A 21,233-nucleotide genomic window follows, 5' to 3' on the forward strand; every position below is an offset into this window, starting at 1 on the left:
AGAAAAAAAAAATGTTGTGGGAGGGCCTCTTTCGGGCACAGCTCAGGAGCAGCTTTTGGGAATGTGCTGACTTCCCTTCAGAATCAGATGAAGAAATCATCCTTGAAGACTTGCTTTGTGCTAACACCTGAATGGGGCAGACGAACGTGTGACTAATGTTTGACTAACAAGTTAACGCTGGCCTGTATCTCGTGAGTCACGTGGTGTTCCGGGTACTGCGAGGGGCCTCCATAAACCGAGACCTTCGGCTGACCCGGCCTCCAGAAGGGACTCTCTTGTTCCCGAACGGCGTTCCCGCTTCAGTCCCCTTGTCACCGTCCAGGAAGTGCGGAAGGAATTTTACCATGAACACACTGTCATTTACATACGTCAGCGCCCAGCCGCAATTCCTTGGAACGTGATGATACTTTGTTTCTATTGAAGAAAAGAGGATGGTCATTTTACGATATGAACTTGACGTACTAGGACAGATTCTAGGGTTAGCGTTTAAGGGCCAGGCAAGATCAATTTAACCTCTCTGTCAAATTTGACCTGATTTGGGCCATTGGTCTAGATCATAGGTGTCGAATTTCAGTCCTCGAGGGCCGGTATACTGCATGTTTTTGAACCCTCTCTCTCCAACACACCTGATTCAAGTGATTAGGATCATTTTCAAGTTCCTGTTAATGAAATAATCATTTGAATCAGGTGTGTTGGGGAGAGAAAACCAGAAAACATGCAGGATGCCGGCCCTCGAGGACTGGAGTTTGACACCTATGGTCTAGATCAGGGGTGTCAAACTCATTCTTATCAAGGGCCACGTTGCAGTTACAGTTTCTGTCAGAGGGCCGGGATGACTGTGATAAAATACATTTTGGGTGTATTTGTCACACTAGTTTTGAAATCAGAGAGACGGTGAGGGCAAAAAGCGTTTGCTTTTTCCCCTAAACAATTTTAAAAGCTGAAGACGACTTACAAATGTGGTATTTTGACCGGAAATTTGATTTGGAATGGGCGTTTCGCGGGCCGCGTGAAATGATGTGGCGGGCCGGATCTGACCCCCGGGCCTTGAGTTTGACACCTGTGGTCTGGATGCATCCAACAAAAATCTAACTCTAGGAGGCTATAAATGATTAAATATTGTAAAAACAGGAAGAAGTTCAGAACGATACCATTGTGCATTCGAAATGCTCGCAAATGGGATTTATTTGATTTTAAAGTTTACATTAGGGACGCGTACGATCATCGACACAAACGGGTAAATCATTATGTAGATTTCAACGTGATTGAATTCACACATTTTTTTGGTCATTGGCTTTCAATCAGTCAGTTTGTCACACAGACGCTCCTCGCGGCAGAAACCGGAGAGTAGACGTTTTACGTTGCCTCTGTTACTGACAAATTTTGTCAGTTAACAGCACAATTTTGTTTCTATTGGGTTGCGGTCAGGTAATGAGAGTGTGCTCATTGGAAAAATAGAATTTTTTTGCACTTTATGAAGCCAATTTCAAAGATATCAATTGTACAGCTTCACCTCATCAGCTCAAGCAAAAGAATCAGAATAGAATGCCTTAATTGTCCTTGTATAGCTGATTTACAATGAAATTAGGAATGCTGCTCCGATTGGTTCATATTCAATAAATATGAACAATAAATAGAGTGAATAATATGGAACAAAAAACATGGTTTCACAGAGTGGAATTGCTATTTTCAGCGTGTTCTTGTTTTGTTGTGATTCGAGCGTCAATAGCTCTGAAGAAAATGATTTCTCCAAGTCTGTTTGACCATTTTTTTGGGCCCGACCGCCAACAACATTTGTTGAAACGAAAGATTTTTCATATCAGATGATTTTCTATTAATTCCGAGATTTTACTCAAGTTAATATCTGTTAAACGCTTCGAAGAAAATAGTTGCTGAAAAATGTGATTAATCACAAATAATGATGGCACAATGCGTGATAAATTAGTTAGAATTTGAATCACTCGACAGCACTTGCAGTTTTCATGAGCGAAAAGACCATTTAAAATGTTTTATTTTCTATATCCCACCTAAAACGTTTCCTATTAGGCTGCCCACCTGCTGTCGCAGTTGAGTCACGTGACATTCACAATCTGCGCCGTGATTGGCTGTTACCTGAGCACTTCTCAACAGTGATGTCATTTTCACTCGACAGCAAAATGGCCTCTCTCCCTCGGATTGGTCGAAAATGTAAAACTGCACGTAAGTGTCCCTTCTATTGTGACACATCCCGGCAAAGTGACGTCTGTTTTTCTTTCTCTGGAACTTGAGCGCGTCCCGGGTGGGAATGTTTGAGGTGAAAGTGGGGATGAGGAGGAGGGAGGAAGAGGGGAAATGAGACAGGAGGAGGACGAGAAAGAGGAGGAGGCGGGGCTATAAAGTATGAACTTGTGTATGATTTAAGCTGCTGGAGGAGGAAGAAGTAACAAGAAGACGAGCGGACAAGCGAACGGGACTTTTTTGTAAGCCGCGTTTTACTTTTTTTTTTCTCTACTTACACACTTGGGTCCAAAAGCGTATTTGCGCACGCCAAAATCGTCGAGCGAAGAAGCTCATCAAACCAAAAGGAGAAACCAAGCAGAAGCAAGAGTGCGGTCATGGATATGTGCTCACGGATTCTCCTGCTGCTCCTGTTGCTGCACTCCGCTGCGGTCTTGTCCCTGTCCACACGTAAGTCACATGCGCTTTTTTTTAGACGCCTTTTCAAACAAATACGGCGTTTTTTAATGTGCATGGTAATACCAACTTTTATGTCACATTGAGCAACTTCTCAAGAGCGTGGCACCCCCAAATCTTCAACTTTGTCACCCATTGGGAACATGGATGTATCGTTCCGAAGTTTTCATTATTGTACCCCAAATATAGGCCCATAAGGAACATTTTTGTTGATGACTCCTGTTCGACCATTATACGCCCATTAGGGGGGGAAAGGGGCCAGTAATGGATGAATGGCATTACCTGGTACCGATAACGGGCTCATACCGCTTTCTTTTAAAGCGTTGAGTACTCATAAATGTTGCTGATACCAGCCACCAATACTACATACATTTTGTCTAATATTTAAAGCGTTATAATTAAAAGAAAAACAGTTTACATTTCAAAAACATGCAAATGAATGTGTTCTTAAAGATTAGCATTTTTTTAAAACAAAATCTCATGTCTAATAATTACTAATTATATTACACGGAGGGTCCTGTTCTTCTGGAGGTCGCCATGATTGTTTTAGGTCTGGAAAGCCGGGGGAGGACAGTTTGCTAACAATTCAAATCGTTTTTGGATGTCAGTTTGCAGAATGTGTAAAGATGAGTTTCTGATTTGTATGATTTTGCTAGTATGATATTCCAGTTTATTTTTCTGCTTTGATTAGTAGGGTACACTATGGAATAAATGTTCACAGGTGTGTGCTGGGACTGTGGCGATTAATTGATAATTAATCGAGTGCCTTTTTTGGTAATGGATTAATCATTTTAGTTTAGTTATAAGTTATTTTAATTTGAAGTTGGCCAAATCTCTAGGACCTTCCTATTTTTCTGGTTTTTAACGCGAGCAGACGTAATATTTTTGCGTTGAATTTAAATAAAATGTTTGCAAACATATGCTTTTACTTTGGAAAACAGAACAAAAATATCTAAAAAAAAATCGTTTTTCTCTGATATTACGCACTAAACCTAACTGAATTTTAGTTTATTTGTGTTGTCTGTCATTTTAAAATACTGTCCTGTTTTTGATTAAAGGGATGGAAATTTAAGATAAAAATCAGTTTGACAAAATAATTATTATTAATTGATTCCTCAAATAAACTTTAGTTGCAGCCCTAATCATGAATTAATCTGTGATTTGGAAATTCTGAACACGGCCACGCCCCCTTTGTAACAGCAACAGCATGATCTCAATTGTTTATTATTATTTTGCCTCTTCAAAAGTTTTTTTTTTTTTTTGTCATTTCAAAAAGGTAATACAGGTAATATCTCACATTATTAAAGTGTCCAATTTGGTACCGCATTTGAGCAAATGTTGATCTTTTATAGCTCGTACAAATGCACACATATTGTATCCATAGAGGACAACCACCAAATTCCACCTGTGTGATGTATACAAAATACGCAGAGCTACTGCACAGCTGATTTTCAACAAGTCCACAGCCTATAATTCCTTTAACACGAGGGGTTGCGGTAGTGGAGGGGGGGTGGGGGTGGGGGGGGGGGGGGGTGGGGGGGTGAAAACAGTGACATCATTAGCTCGGGTCTCGGAGAATGTTCACGGCAGTAACGTAAATAAATCAATGTTATGTTCGTTTCCTGGTTTAAGTAGGTGGATGAGGTTTTTTTTTTTTTCTTCTTCGTGGGTAGCAGCAGCACTAAGGTTTTAAAGACGGCTATAAAAAGAAGAAGAGGGAACATAATAGGTTTCCGTCATCAAACGCTTCCTGATGTTTAGGACAAGGAGGCTATTTAATCATTATTGTACAGCCCGTCGTGAAAGATTAGAACCTTTTTGGGCTCGACAATTAAGAGGGAAGTTTTTGGTTGTTGGAAGAGATCATCTGAAGCACGTTTTTCGTTCGCCTGACTTGGCAGCAAAATTTCAAGCGTTTATGTTTCCTGTCTTGTCTTACAGAGAAATTGTGGGAAAATAATAAGTTGACGGCGAATGGCTGTCTATAAATGCTTACGGTTTTGATGCCTGATTTATTTATTTTCTAATGACAAAACTAGCGCTGCAGCTACTTGGATATCCTACTGAAAATTCTATTGAATAACCAGGTATTTGGATTAAAATAAATGTTGTTGCTTGGTTCAAAAACAATTATGAACATAGACGACGCGTTTCCAATGATAATCAAGTTTGTTTTTATCTTAAATTTAAACTGGAACAGCACACAATTTTGATTTCTAAAAACGTGATGTTGTAACCAATGTAGCATTTGAGTGTTTGTGTTGTCCATTAATCATTTGAGTGCTGCCATGATTAATTAAGCTCATCCTCGACGATATTAACATGGAAAGTCAAGCACTTTTTTTGATCCTACCATCCTACCACCAGGGGGCAATGTTTCCCACATATTTGCATGACAAAAGCGGCTGCTTTTCTCACCCTAATGTATTAGTTACCAGTGTGAAATGGCGTTGAGTTTCTCACTGGATTTCTAATATATACCATGCCAGCTGTCAATTGAGACCCATTTTGAAAAATCAGATTAGCAAAAAAATGGAATAAATTTTTTTTGAAATGACATTTTGGCTGCTAATTGATTAAAATTAGCTTAAAAGCAAATAATGTTCTTGGTCTTAAGTGGACTTATTTTTTTCATTGTTTTACACTCAGTAACTTAGCCGTGTTGCCCTGCGTGCCAAATTTTTGCTGTGCTTTGGGGGTGAATTTATTTGAATTATTATTTACTTTATTTATTGTAGTTTATGATTATTATTTGTAAGTATCAAGCCTTGAAGCCTTGTTTATATACTGCTTGTTTAAAAAAGGGCAATAAATGGACATGTTTGACCAAACATGATGAATAATTGCGTTTTTCTATACTGACCAAAATGATCGTGATTATTATTTTGGCCATAATTATGCGGCCCTACCTGTTTGTTTTATCATCCTATCCTTTAGGCATTCTTTAAATGGTTTAAATTAGAGCAATTGAGCTTGATTTTTGCATTTGTTTGAACTGAGGCTCTCGGCAAACTCGAGGCTTCGTTTCACCCCTAAAAAAAACGTTTTATCCCCCGCAGATGTGGCCTTGGTTTACCCGCAGGATCCCGTCCTCCGCGTGGGCTCCAACTTGACGGCCAGTTGCTGGGTGCAGGCGGACGCCGGTGTTCACGCCAGTTCGCTTTACTGGACGCTCAACGGCCAGCGGCTGCCCACCTCCACGTACCGAACGCTAAGCCCCACCAACCTCAGCGTGACGCTCAACGGGCTGAACGCTTCGCGACAGACGTCGGGCGACAATTTGGTGTGCCACAATCACAAAGGACACATCCTGGGAGGCTCCTGCATCTACGTCGGAAGTAGGTTTCTAATTAAAAAAAAAAAAAAATCAATACTGCGGTTTAACTCATTCAATCCCAAAGACGTGTTTTCACGTTTTTTTTTTTAAAGAGTGGAGACATTCAATCATAGGTTGTTATATTTTCCTTTCTTTACAAGTATTTTGCTCAAGGAGGTTAAAAAATGATTGGTAGCAAGTCATCAGTTATCTTGGGTAAATAAGTACTAAAGTAATTAACTATAAGTATTGAAATGCTAAATTAACAATTGCTTTAGGTGCCAAAGTACTTAAGCAATTCGATCACTTTAGCTAAAACTAATAAATTACTAAAACAGGTATTTAGTTGATTGAGTAGTAGTAGCCATTTTTGGAATCTTCTTTAGCCAAACTTAAAAAAAAATAAGAAGCTAGATGTCTGGACTCTAACAAAAAATGAAAATATGGGATTGAATGAGTTAATAAGTGTTTTTTTTTCAAGTTTTTATTTTAAACATGCAATAACGTACCTGTAAAAATGTTTTTATTTTTGTAATGGTTACAAAGTGTAGAGTAAACCTTTTTTGAATGGCAAACCAGCTTAAACTTTTTTGCAAATGCACTCACACAATTGCATTTTTTTTGGATGTATTTAAATATCTTCAAAAGTACTTGAAAACACCTTCAAACGTAGTTTTAGGCTGAGTGTTTAAAACGCCATTTTCTTACCCATAATGTTGTTTAGAGCAATGCTTCGCATGTACCCAAGTAAAAAAAAAAAAAAAAGAGATGAAGTATTTAAACATATCTGATTAATTTTAATGCAATTTTTTTCAGTTTTTCTGAAAAACTGTCTATTCTTTAGACAGATATCAACACAAGTACTAAACTCTTGAGTAGTTACCAATACTAAGTACAGATGCCACTAGTGTAATACGTTTCTCTTCATTTCTCAAACGATATTACCAAAAACAATGACATAACATTAAAGAATTTAATATAGTATATAGTATTTTCCCCTTACTAACCCATTCAACAGTTTTCCCACAATGCCTCAGGGCATGTACAGGCAAATTCTTCACGACATTATGGAAAATAATACTAGAATTTTAGTACTTAGCATACAAGTATATTTGAATGTATTTGCAATTATTTTTAAAAAATGTTCACTCAACATTGAGAGCTCCATGCTTTTGTGACAATGATATTTCTTAGAAAATACATTTACATATTGTTTTTGTAACACTGATGGGACAAGAATTGTAGAAAAAAAAATGGATGGAAATTGGGGACTAGCTAGAGGAGTGTAAAGGAAGTGGGAATACGAAGGAGGAAGCAGTGGGCAGTTTATTATTATTTTTTTTCTTAAAGGGTCTCTACGCTACACTTGTGGCTGTTTTTAAGTTTTATTACGCGGGCCTCTACCAGTGTGCGTGTCGCTTTGAGTGCCTGTGTGGTCCATTACTCGCACTATCACTCACGGGGCATCACGCTGACATTTTGCCGACACACACACAGACTTGCTGACGCGCACACACACATTGTCGTCATACAGGCAGTAAACACTTTTTACGGCGCTCCTGTCAATACGAGGGAAAACCAAGCCTTAAATTCCTCCTCGACTCAAAAATGTGCTTTTGCCTCTTCCATTGTGTAAAATGATGTAAAACTGTTGTGACACCCAGAAGCCCACTTAAATTCGCTTTACGGATTATTTGTATATTTGTATATCATTTGTATTGCGCAAGAGATTGGCTATCATCATTTAATCATGACGCGATCATTGTGTGCAAAACTCCAGCCATTGAATATTTTTGTATTCTCCTGAAATATTGACTTTAATGCAGGGAAAAAATACAGTAGGTATTGGGGGAAAAATTGTTGGTTAATTAAATTCATCTGCGAAAGATACCATATTTTCCGCACTATAAGGCGCACAGGATTATAAGGCGCACCCGCAATTAATGACACATTTGATTTTTTTTTCCATATATAAGGCGCACCCTCAATTAATGACATATTTTAAAACTTTTTCAATCACAATAAAGTATTACTCAAAGTAATAACAATAATAACTCAAATAATAACTCTAAACTCTCAATAGCATAATAACTCAATGTCAATATGAGCAACCTTGTTCAACTATAAACACACAAAAGAAAGAGGGAAAGCTTACTTTATCACTTCATTCCCCATCGATGAATCCCAATCTCAATATTGATCCATAAATAAGGCGCACCTGATTATAAGGCGCACCATCAGCTTTTTAAAAAAATTACGGCTTTTAGGTGCACCTGATAGTGCAGAAAATAGGCTAACTATTTCACGGGGTTTGATTATTTAATAATTATCATATAACCCACTCTGGAGTATAAGCCGCATCAATAAAAATGGGACAGGAATTAGAATTTTGTTCCGTATAAGCCGGAGGCTGTAACATCAGATATTTAAGCAGAACGATGGTACAAGGAAGTTTTATTTTTAATTTTGTTTTTAATAAAAAAAAACTGTCTTTTTAAAGTTTTCAACACAAACACGAGAGCATCACCAACATTTTCAACATTACCCCGTCTAAAAGCACTCATTTAAACGTTATTTTGTTCTTTTTCAGAGTCTCAAAAAGTATCATTAAGGACATATTGTTCATTTTCTCTGCTTTTTGGAAGAAATTATTATTCCTGCAGATTGCTAGAGGACCTTCTCTGCCTCTTAAAGGTTTTCAAATGGGAACTACACACACACACACACACACACACACACACAAATTCTTAAGTAAAACCACCAGAAAAAAACAATGCCACATAAACTGACGCAGCATGCATTATCATCTCTGTGTGCTGTGACGGTGTTCGGAACCTTGTGTTCTCAAAGATGTGGGGGGATTGGCAGGGCTCTGAAATCAGATTACACACACACACAGGCGCACACACACACACACACAGGCATGCTCACCAAATAAAGTCAAAACGAGGTTTAAAAAAAAAAAACATCCTATCCAATGTAATAGCTTCCACAGTTCCTCTCTGATGTATCTTTTTTTTTTTTTTCCCTTGCGTGTGCTCCCACAGTGCCTCCAGAGAAGCCCCTCAATTTGACGTGCTGGTCTCGGAACACCAAAGACCTGACGTGCAGCTGGGTGCCAGGAGGGAAGGGGGAGACCAGTATTAGTACCCAGTACTTGCTCAAGTACAAGCTCAGGTGTGTGCACGCTGCAAAAAATAAAATAAAAAAAAACACACACGTACAAGGGGTGCCTTGAAATGCTTCAGAACAAGATTTTAAATTTCACCATCTCAGAATTCAAAATCGGTATTCTGAGAATGAAGTTAGGAAACTTACTTTCAAGTCTGAATTATTATAAAGTCACTCAGTTGAAATTCAGGCTTCAAAGGGAGAATTCTGACTTTTTCCTTAGAATTTTAATTTGATTCTCAGGATTCTCCTAAGTGTGTGAATATAAAAAAAGGGAAAATTCCGAAAATATAGTGAAAATTATGTTTCAAGTGAGAATTCTGAATAACGTCCGAAATGTCAAGTGAAAGGCAGAATACTGAAAATTTTACTTAAATTTCAGAATCAAGACACTATTCTTGCAATTCTCACTTAACCGTTTAATTAAAGACAATAGTGAGAATTCTGAGAATAACGTCTGAATTTTCAAGTCAAAATTCTCACTTAAAAGCCAGATTTATTAGTCAGAATTCTGAGCATTAAATCAGAATTTGGACTTACTGTAAGTAAATTTTAGAATCAGAATTCTGAGCATAAAGTCAAAATTCTGAGAAAGTTAAATTTAGTCAGAATTCTAACTTTAACCCCGGAACTCTGAGAATGAAATAAATCTTGCATTAAAGTGAGAATCCTGACTTCAAAAGCAGACTTTAGAGTCCGAATTTTGAGATGAGTGAGAATCCTGGCACCTTTTTTTTTTTCTTTCTCTTCACCGCCCCAAATCCTAATCCTCACCCATAAATAAGGTTTGACTGACCCAATTCCAGATTGTTTATTGCAAAGCTGAACTTTTTTCATCTTCAACTTCTATCTCACTCACGTAATAAAAAAGGAAACCCTCTTATCAAAAGCCCGCAGCATTTACAAGAGTTCAACTATGAAAACTATCCTTTTAAAAGCCCTAAATTGCGGAAGTCGACGCGCGGCGATTCGCGTAAATAAAGGGCCTCGTAAAAAGTCATCGCCGCATGCCCCGCAGGTGGTACGGCAAGGAGAAGGAGTGCGAGGACTACACTCACGCTCAGCCGTACTCGTGCAGCATCACTCGCGACCTGCACCTCTTCACCCCTTACGAGATCTGGGTGGAGGCATCCAACCAGCTGGGCCACGCCGCTTCCGACGTCATCATGTTGGATATTCTCGACGTGGGTGAGTGCCGACGCTAAGTCGACCTCGGTTCGACCTCCTCCTCTAGTTCCTTCCGCGGGTGTCGGCCGTGCCCCGGGCTGGAGATAGAGGACAATGGCTTGAAATGATCTAAAAGCCTTTGAACACCCACCAAAGAATTTGCGCATATGTGTTTATGGGTGTTTTTATTATATTATATCATATGAGATTGTTTATTTTTTATGATTAAGTTGGAAGCCAACAGAAAAAGTGAAAGACAAAAAAACGAGACGCTGCCAAAATACTGCGGCCAACTAATCTCGTTTGGACACGCATTATTCACCGAGAAATTGGATAATTTGGTGAAATTTGCCATTTTGCAATCACAAAATGATGCGGAGCATCTGGAACCGCAGCAAGATTGCTCGGGTTTTTCAACATGTTGTATGTATTATGCCGTTGAAATGATCCAAGGTTTAGTCCTAGTTGAGCTTTATTTAATCTGTGCTAACATCATGCTAACCTGACCACAGACCTATTTTGTTGACTGAGAACTCGGAAAAATCTTTCTTTATAAGGAGAATTTTATCATTTTCATCATGTTGTATGTATAATGCCGTTGAAATGATCCAAGGTTTAGTCCTAGTTGAGCTTTAGTTAATCCGTCCTAACATAATGCTAACATGCTAAACTGAACACAGACCTATTTTGTTGACTGAGAACTCGGAAAAATCTTTCTTTATAAGGAGAATTTGATCATTTTCAACATGTTATATGTATAATGCCGTTGAAATGATCCAAGGTTTAGTCCTAGTTGAGCTTTATTTAATCTGTGCTAACATCATGCTAACATGCTAACCTGACAACAGACCTATTTTGTTGACTGAGAACTCGGAAAAATCTTTCTTTATAAGGAGAATTTGATCATTTTCAACATGTTATATGTATAATGCCGTTGAAATGATCCAAGGTTTAGTCCTAGTTGAGCTTTATTTAATCTGTGCTAACATCATGCTAACATGCTAACCTGACAACAGACCTATTTTGTTGACTGAGAACTCGGAAAAAACTTTTATAAAGAGAATTTATCATTTTCAACATGTGGTATGTGTTATGCCGTTGAAATGATCCAAGGTTTAGTTGTAGTTGATCTTTTTTTAATCCGTGCTAACTTAATGCTAACATGCTAAACTGACCACAGACCTATTTTGTTGACTGAGAACTCAGATTTTTTTTTTTTTTTTTTTTTTTATGAAGAGAATTTTATCATGAACAACAAGATATAACTTTTATCGGGTAGTATGTAAGCAAGTGTAAGTGGTTGATTTTTGTTTTGATGGCGTTCAGTAAGTTTAGTTTAGTTTAGTTAGACCATTTTGTACGAAATTTGTAAATTCTCACAAGCAGAAAAATGTGTCTCGCTATGTCTGAAAATACAGTCACCATTTTAGCCTTGGTTGTGCACAACTGGATTTAATTAGTTTTTTTTCTTTTAATTCAGCCCCCAGAGTCAGTTCCACTTAGCAACGTGAAATTTTGTCAGAATGTGAATCCTAAGCAGACACACAAAAAAGTCAGCACGGTGAAAAGAAATCAGAAGTCGGCCATTTAGACTTGACGATTCTAGTTGCACACAATCGCAAGCTGAAAAAAAAAAAATCGTCCCCAAAATCCAGTTTCACGATATAGCACAAACCTTTGTAGTTTTTTTCCATCATGAATAGACTCCCCAAACAAGTCTGATACCAGAGGTCAGCCATATTGTTTGAAGCAGCCATTTTGGCTAGTTTCCGGTCTAATTAAAAATAAAAGTTAACCGACACATTTATGTCTGTTCACATTATTTTGAGCATAGTAAAAAAAAATGCGTCAAGGAAGAATAACAGTGGATTTTTTCTGGATTCTTCCTCTTAATCCAGGATTCTCGAAGCGCTTAAGCTCTTTCAGGCTTTTATCGGGGGCCTCACATCTGACGAGAAGGGAGCGATGTTACCTTTTAAAGCGTTGTTCCGCGCGCTGCCGGCTCGCTCCATTTGGTGAAGTTTCAAAGAGACAACCAAGCTGTGGTTGAAAACATCACCCTGCACACACCTGTGTATTTATCCCACCCCCTGAGAAGCGGGTAGTTGAGTTTTTTTTTTCCGGCGAATTTGTGTGTTTGTGTATTTCGGGTTGCCCCGGATGCTGGTTTGGCTTCTCGTCAAAACACGCAACACTGCGTCACAGTTGTGAGTCACGCGTGTCCACGGGCGACGCGGGAACACCCTCATGGTGGATTGCAACATTCCACAGGCGGGAGTGGGGCGGTGGGGGGTAGGATTTCTTGTAAGCCCCTCCTTTTCAACATCCCTCCTTTACTTGTTGAAATAAAGCACAGGTGTGGAACTGGAGTCCTCGAGGGCCGGTATCCTGCATGGTTTCAAATCTCTAACGCACCTGATTCAAATGATTAGGATTATTTTCAAGATCCTGCAGAGTTGAATAATAATGGGTCGGAATAATAGTGGGAGAGAGAAAACTAGAAAACATGCAGGATACCGGCCCTCGAGGACTGGAGTTTCACATTTATGGAATAAAGCCACTGTTTTGCCAAAATACTCTTAAAACTGCTGGGTCAAAAGTAACCCAAATTGAGTGAGGTAGCTTTCCCCTCTCTGGGTGCAAAAAAAACGGATGGCACAAGGTTCAGAAATATTTCAGTTTTTGTCATCGGATTTGGACAAAGTTTGACAACTCTCATTGAAACAAGGAACACTGTTTGTGGAGGACTCAAACCGTGAATCGTTTCCATGCATCTGCCGTCTACACAACCCTGACCTGATGTGACAAACAGCCGTAATCCGTTGCTCAAATATTCTACGCAAACAAACTGCCTCCATCTGAGACTCAACGATTAGCATAAACCAGCATATTAGCCAACATGAGCACTTGACAAATGGGGGTATTTATGGGTGGGATTTTTACTAGGGTTATTGCCGGTATCAGCAAATCTAATTTTAATGCTGTGATGGCAACAGTACATTTCAAATTAAGAGTAAATTCATTGGAACATGAAGCAACTTATTGTAAATTGTGTTCTCAAAGACTCCTCTGCATGATTTTTAATGCCATGGCAACAACACATGATTCTTTTCAAATTAAGAGCAAATTAATTGGAACGTAAAGCAACTTATTGTAAAACGTGTTCTCGATGACTCCTTTGTATGATTTTTAACGCCGTGGCAACAACACATGACTCTTTTCAAATTAAGAGCAAGTTAATTGGAACATGAAGCAACTTATCGCTAAATTGTGTTATAACGACACCTTCCCAAAACGTTATATGCATTGAAAGTGCATCGCTGTTAGTGACATAATTTGGTTTGTGGGTATTTGGGGAAAAAGATTTTCATAGGTGGTGCATCATTGAAAAAAAAAAGGCTTGAGAATCACTGCTCTAAATAAATAGAACAAATAGATGTGACTTCAGATTTAGGCCCCCAACTTAAAAAAAAATGCTAATAGGCAAATGGTAAACCATGAACATGTGGGGGTTCACTATCGTTTCATTCTTGCAAATAGATTGCGGTTGTCTAAATTGGTTTCGATTTGAGTCTTTTCACTTTGTTTTACTCGCCCCCTCGCATAATATTTTTGCTTTTTTTAAAACCCAGCCAATCCCTCTCAAATATTCTGCGTCAACTTCCATTCTCATCACCCCCCCCCTCCCTGGACCCGCGGTGTTTGTTTAACGGTTCGGGCTGACAAGCCCAACAACCGAGAACGACATTGAAACCCTCTCGGACAAAACCCAAAACAAACGGCGGCCGGGGTTCAAATATCGGCCTCTGACCGTGCGGGCTTGTCAAAAAAAAAAAAAACAACAACAACCCGAAACCACCGAGATGTGGAAAACGGCGTTTTGCGTATAAAGACATCAGGCCCAGCGCTCGGAATGAACTTGATTTCTTTGGCCGCCAACATAAACGTCGAGAGAAGCTTGATTCCGACCATCTGCGCCCCGACAACCCAACATCAGCACCTTTTTCGGAGGAAGACGTCAACGTGTTAATTAGCGCAATACACGCACGCGCACACAAAAGACCGAAACGACTACATTCCTTCGTAGTGACGTTTTTTGGGGAAATGCTTTTGATCCGACGTAAGCAGCGGGCTCAAATGGCGAGAAAAAAATTTGGGTAGCGAACGCTGAAAGTCGACCTATTTTCGCCTGTTTTTTTTCGGGGGCCAAAATGAAGACGGATGAATATTAAAAAAACTACAAGGTCCAGATATATGCTAATTTTTCAGTTTTTCGTTCGTTCTAAATATCGACAATGGAAACTATGATCTAAAAAACTTTTTCTAGAGGCGTTTATCCCAACAGGGGTAGCGGGCTTGCTGGCGCCTATCTCAGTTTTCACCTATTGTTGTTCTTAGAAATAACATTTGCTAGTAATTATTTAAAACATTGTTTTATTTTCTTTGAAGTGAAGTGATGGCAAAACGATGGATCATTTAGTTTCAGATGCACATGTAGGGTCTTAAAATTTGAATTTAATTATTGAATTGTGCAAAATGGATTTTTGGTAGGGTTTGTGAACTTTGTGAATTTTTAAAAGTCATTTCAGACAAAAAGAAACATTTAAAGATAATTGAAAATGTGTGTGAATGGAGTGGCGAGTTAAGAAAACAAATCACAATAATTCAACTGTGATTTCATACAGATAGTTTTTAATATTTGCCATAAAACTAGCAATTTTATGAAATTGAATTTTAAAAATTTTTTGGGGAATAGATGTGCAACTTTTTAGAAATTGCAGTTTTCTGAATACATTGCAAATTTAAGAACGAGAAACTGCATTTTTCTTTTTAGTTTATTTTTGCAGTTTTTCTTTTTTAAAGGTATATTTTTAATATAACAAAAAGTAACAAAAAAACACTTGTATTTTTTTACTGCAAATTTTACAAGGAATTAAAAAAAATCCCAAAGTTACAATGAAATCTCACGTTTGTTATTTTATGATTAAAAATTTGAATCTTTCCAAGATGGCTCAACTAGCTTTGACGCCTTTCCGTTTTTTTTAACGGTATGAAAACTTTCGACAATCGAGAGCATTTGACGTAACGTCGTTGACGTCTCGGGGTCTTCCTTTTTTAGTGACCACGGACCCTCCTTCAGGGGTGACAGTGAGTCGCGTGGGCCAGTTGGAGGACCAGCTGAGCGTTCGCTGGGAGGCCCCGCCGGGCCTCAAGGACTTCCTCTTCCAGGCCAAGTACCAAATCCGCTACAGACTAGAGGACAGCCAAGACTGGAAGGTAAATCCTTTGGTTAATTCAGTTCTTGGTCTAATGTCCTCAGTGGTCTCTAGACATCATGCCCACATTCGTATATCGTTACCAAATTTCATCCTTAAGGTTCATTTTAGCTTGCAGGCTACATAGAGGAAAAATCTATTCCCAACTCGTTTGCAGGCCAGAATTAGCCCATGAGCCGTATTTTTCACACCCCTGGCCTAAAATATGTATTTTTCCACTTTACACTGTTAATTGTACCCATAAAAATTACATTTGGCACATTGACTGTTTAATTTCTTATTAAATATGAGCTTTATGGTTTACCTTTCGAACTTTGAAGTGAAAGGTCTTGTTTACCGAAGCCGCACTGCTCGCCGTGTGTCCGGCCTTCGTGACGTATGAAACGAAATACCCACCCGTCCATCATCTTGACTAATAATCCTCTTGAGGCTCGCAGATGACCACTTTGGACTGTGGCGTCTGTGGTTAGCATTGGTAGCACGTCATTATCACTTTAGCAGTGACATCACACAGGAAGCACTTCGCATGAGCCCAAAATGAACTTAAGTAAACTTACATGCTCAAAATATTCCATGAAATAAATATTATTGCTCTTGTGGACTTGTAAATGATTCCTAGATCACTGGAATTGTAAAATAAAAATGTATAAATTAAACGACCTAAAAAGGAGTCTCTCTTTCTGCTTTGATAGGACCCCTCCAATGAATGAAGAGTACATCGTGGCCCGCATTCGTTTTTAATCTCCTCATCTTCCGAGTTGACCTCGGTTCACCTCTACAAAGAATGAACTATACGATATAAAGACTCGGCCTTGCGGAGCGAATAGCGCCGAGCTAATCGCGGCGGCTCGACGCGGACGTCGGCCGAGCGAGTTTTAGCTTGCGGGGCGGAAAAAAAAAGGGCGAGGCGGGCGAGGGCCCGAGCCGAGGCACGGCGTTTCCACCGGCCCCGCGGACGGCGGGGATTAATGTCTTCAATATGGCCGTGTTGTGTTTTGGAGCGACCAGATTACTCATGCTGTTTGTTTATTGTCCTTTAATAGGCCCGCCACATGTGTGTCACAACTTGCGTCTACTGTACATGTGTTGTGTGTGAGAGCGCGCGCGCGAGATCGCTTTGAAGCGTTTCCATAAACACGCCGCAAATGGCGGCCTTTAAACATATCTGCGGCGGGAAGCCAGATTGAAGCTTTTGTCCGTTTGTTGTGCGCGTTTTTCATCCCAGCGTTTTTGACCTTTCGCCTCACTTTGCAGGTGATGGACGACGTGGGCAACCAGACGTCTTGCAGGCTGGCGGGACTCCGACCCGGAACTGTGTATTTCGTGCAGGTGTGTTGTGTTTTTATTATATATAGTCAGGGAGTTTTGGAGCAACAATGTAAATTTGGTGAACAGTGTTTTTTTTTTTTTTGAAAAACGTGACAACATGACACGTGAACTGTTGATTTTCGTTTTTTAATGCATGTTTTTACGTAGTAATTTAAATCAGCGAAAAACAAACTACCGTATTTCACGCACTATAAAGCTTTTGTAAGCTGCAGCAGCAAAAATTAAGCTAGAAAAATAATTTTTGTCGCAGATAAGGTGCACCTTTTTTTTTTAACCTTTTGTTAAAATACCCAAATACGGGCACGGGGAGAACATGCAAACTCCACATAGGAATGCCGGAATCAAACTCGTGACCTTTAAACTGTTAACCACTTTTTCACCATGGCGCCCCCTGGCGCAAAACTATTTTAATTTAAAACACTATATTTGTTTTCAAATTAATTGGAACATGACCAGATCTATTGCTGATCTATTGAGACACAAATGTGGATGAAGGGCCACCAATGGCCCCTGGACCGTAGTTTGGACACCACTGGGTTAGGGGCTAAAACATTTTTTACAGCTTTGGAAAAAAAAACAAAAAAAAAAACGTCGATGACTTTTTGTCTTACACTGCCCCCTAGTGGCCAAGGCGTGTATCAGCACAGTGTCCATTCACGCTGAAGCAAGAATCATTTCTATTTGAATATGAATGACTTTTTTTCATACACTACACTACTATTTTTGGGGCGAGAGCGAATTACTTTTCAAATTAATTTCAATAGAGGAAGATTATGATTATTATTATTCATGAGCGTAGTTGTATTCAACTCTTATATCAAAGCAGTGAGGCACTAGTCTGATTGTTCACATTTGATTTTAATGATATTTTTGTTGACCGGCAGGTCCGCTGCAACCCGGTGGGAATCTACGGTTCTCGCAAAGCTGGAATCTGGAGTGAGTGGAGTCATCCCACCGCTGCCTCCACGCCGCACAGTGGTGAGCGCACGTACACACACACATGCACACACACACACACACACACACACACACACACACACACGGTCTGTTGCTGACTTTATTGCATATATGCTCAGATTGATGCCTCCTTTCATGATGCAGTTTTGTCAATAATCATTTTAGCAAGTTTGCGGCTGTTACAACTAGGGTCAGCCAGACAGATTAATCAGTTGATTAATTAATCATTTTTTTTTTTTTGGGGGGGGGGGGGCGGCAGTGGAATACTATGTACTGCCCTAACCACATATTTCGATTTCAAGATGAAACAAAAGATAATGCCATTTGTGCGTGTTTTATTAAACTTGAGAACTAACTACATTTGTAGCTGTATTTTTTTTACTAAGCAGCACAGTAACATCATTTATTTTTATTTCTGGCTGATCTGACGGAAAATCACATCACTAATGAGTGTGCACATGTCTACAACTTAATAAAATAAAAGCCCGCTGCATTTTGCAAGACTCACACAAATCAGCAATGAATTGCGGCATGTTCCATTTAATCTGCTCTTAATTTGAAAAGAAATAACATATTATTAGTGTCATTTATTCAGTGAGTCCAGAAGATTGTTTAACATCATCTGTTTTATTCCTGCCAGAAAATTGTGCCACTAATGACATTTGTATAGGCATACAACAGTTTTTCCAAAGGAAACACTGAAAAATATTTTAGAAATACATTTATTCATGTTCCATTTTATTAGCTCTTAATTTGAAAAGATAAATACTGTTTCGGTCACAAGATTGCAAAGCATTAAATAAGAGGTTCTGATACCTGCAGAAACTCTTTTTCAAATTTTTGATATTTTGCCACGCAGAGCGTGCGGCGTCAGGCTCGTGCGACCCCAAGTCGAGCGGGGACTCCAACTCGACGCTGCGCCGCGAGCTGAAGCAGTTCTTCGGCTGGGCGCGCAAGCACGCCTACGGCTGCAGCAGCATGTCCATGAAACACTACGACCAGTGGCGGGTCCTCATGCAGAAGTCGCACAAAGCTCGCAACCAGGTAGGTAAGCATCACCTCACCTCATCCCAACGCGCCGGTACGCTCGCTCGCTCGCCGCCGCCGCGCAACCGCTAACCGGCCGCGTCTCGTTCGTCTAGGTTCTCCAAGGGGATAAGTCGTAGCGCGTGGGAAAAACGACGCGATGGCAACCAGAGGACGGTCGTAAAATTTAGAGGGACTGCTTTGCGGCCGGATGACATCTGGAGATGTTGCTTTTTCGTCCGGCGTTTTGCAATCGGGACACTCGGTTTTTCCACTCGTCGACGTATGCAAATTTGCATACTGGCAGATTTTTCTGGGGGGGGGGGGGGCCTCTGCAAGTCACTGTTTTTGTGCCCAGGCCAAAGACATGTCTAATGCAAAAGAAAAAAAAAACATTTACAGTTATATGAATCAAAAATTTGCTTTAACATAACTGGCAGTAAACAATATCAAAAAGAACGTCGGAAGATTACTGAAAAGGTGCAAAAAGATTTTGCAAATTTCACAAGTATACGGTAATTTTTCAACCTGGATTGTGATATATTTTGAATCTCAATGTATTCAAATTCAATCACTGATAATAAATAACACCAGCGAATCAGGGGGCCGCAGTATATACAAATACAGTATTCCCTCGTTTATCGCAGGACTTGTGTTCCTCAAAATACCCGTAATAACCAAACCCTGCTCAGTAGAACCTTTTTTTTTTAATAAAGAAAAAAAAAAAAAAAATATATATATATATATATATATATATATATATATATATATATATATATTTTTTATATATATTTTTTTTTGGTCTGGTCCATCTTCAAGTAAAATAGCAAGGTAAACTTTCAATAGATATGATCATAACTGAATGTAGTAGACTATTTTAAATCAATAAAATTGCTATTTTTTTCAATTAGAAAGGAAGAAAAATAGCAACGTAAATCTGCGGTAGAAAATGTATAAGCATAAATAAAAATCTGTGATAGTGAAGCTGGAATAAACCAATCCATGACATAGCAAGGGAATACTACAGAGATTTTTTTTTTAAACTCATTCACTGCCATTGACGGCTATAGACGTCAAAGATCCCAGGCAAAGATCAAAGACTTTGATTTTCCTAAAAGTTTGTGTACTTGTTTATAGTGATGGCACAAAACGAAATGTCCAATTTGGGGCCAATCAGAAGAGGGGCTTGGGCACTACGGCCCCTTGACATTTTTAGCTAAATATCTCCTAAAATGTACCTGTTCAAATCTGATATAGTCATTGAACATTTATTGAAAGTTGAATATTGGACATTTGGTGTGTTGCCATCAAAATCAACAAGCAAAAACTGCATTTTTTTCCTTTTTTTTCTTTTTTTGGCTGTAGTTTATAGTGACAGTGACTGAACGAGTGTATTTCAATGATACTAAGTTTACGCTGATGAGGTGTATGAGTGTTTATCCACATTTGACAGAAATGTGCCCGATTCTGTTTCGAAGATATCAAATCGACTCATTCGATTCCAATTGTGCCGCTTGAGAAAAAAAAAAAAGTATATTGAATTACTTGAACCATGCAGCGCAAATTCAGCCTTCGTGATCACACAGTGTTTAAAAAAAAAAAGTGTGTTCAAAAGTGCCAAACGTTTTTTGTATTTTGTATTTTTTTTTTGCAAGATGTCTCTTGCCTCGCCTTTTTATTTTTGTACTGAACTATAACGGCATATTTAAGAGTGTGTAAAGTTCTGTGTTTTATTTTCTAAGTTATATTTTAGCTAGTGAATAAATATTAATGACTGACTGAACTTAGCGTTGACCGATTGCTGTGTGTCTTTGTGCTGTTGTTGTTCGAAAATAAATGCGCAGTAAGAAGAAATTCAATAAAACAAATCAATCAATCCACAAATTCCTGAATAATTCATAGAAATTACTCACGTGAAAACAAAAACAGACAAGCAACTCTTGGCTTTTTTTTTAGTTAAAAGGAAAAAATATCTTTCAGAAATTTTAAAATGAAAAACTAAAAATTCGAATAGAAAATTGCCCTTATTTTCATGTGATGTTATTTTTTGTTGCCAGTATATTTAGCATTTTTATTCATCTTTCAAGGCCAACATGATATTTTAAGCTATATCTATGTAAATATGAGTGGTCTCATACGCAAACTTTATTTCCATTTCTGACTGAAAATTATAAGTATGTAACATACTGTATGTGTAGTGTGTGTGGCAACACTGCCATCCGGTGGTCACAGTTATCACTACAAGCACTCATCAAGGGTGACAGCAACCCTCCATAAAAAACAAATTGAATTTTATGATTTATTATTCTTATATAAAA

At 38.8% G+C, this 21,233-nt stretch overlaps 1 protein-coding gene across 2 annotated transcripts; it reads left to right on the plus strand.

The window, feature by feature from the left end:
- The first annotated feature begins 2,152 nt into the window (after positions 1-2,152).
- Positions 2,153-19,230, plus strand: crlf1a (cytokine receptor-like factor 1a). Of its 2 annotated transcripts, none has more exons than XM_088433219.1 (9): positions 2,153-2,667; positions 5,733-6,011; positions 9,037-9,166; positions 10,179-10,348; positions 15,447-15,604; positions 16,858-16,932; positions 17,817-17,910; positions 18,749-18,937; positions 19,032-19,230. In XM_088433219.1, exons 1-9 carry the CDS (start codon positions 2,595-2,597, stop codon positions 19,046-19,048), a joined length of 1,185 nt encoding a protein of 394 aa, XP_088289345.1. In that variant the 5' UTR covers positions 2,153-2,594; the 3' UTR covers positions 19,049-19,230. The 2 variants fall into 2 exon arrangements, with proteins under 2 accessions (XP_088289345.1, XP_088289344.1); XM_088433218.1 differs by having other exon boundaries at positions 18,749-18,933.
- Positions 19,231-21,233: the final 2,003 nt, after the last annotated feature.

This window comes from Hippichthys cyanospilos, chromosome 14 (genome assembly GCF_059441005.1).
Source record: "Hippichthys cyanospilos isolate Australia breed blue-spotted pipefish chromosome 14, RoL_Hcya_1.0, whole genome shotgun sequence".
Classification (NCBI taxonomy): Eukaryota; Metazoa; Chordata; class Actinopteri; order Syngnathiformes; family Syngnathidae; genus Hippichthys; species Hippichthys cyanospilos.

What these genes read in the sequence shown, in the direction of transcription:
- crlf1a (XM_088433218.1), top strand. Translation starts at nt 2,595, where the DNA reads ATGGATATGTGCTCACGGATTCTCCTGCTGCTCCTGTTGCTGCACTCC. An exon ending in GGTCTTGTCCCTGTCCACAC is followed by an intron (nt 2,668 to 5,732) that starts GTAAGTCACATG and finishes TATCCCCCGCAG; the next exon opens with ATGTGGCCTTGGTTTACCCG. An exon ending in GAACTGTGTATTTCGTGCAG is followed by an intron (nt 16,933 to 17,816) that starts GTGTGTTGTGTT and finishes GTTGACCGGCAG; the next exon opens with GTCCGCTGCAACCCGGTGGG.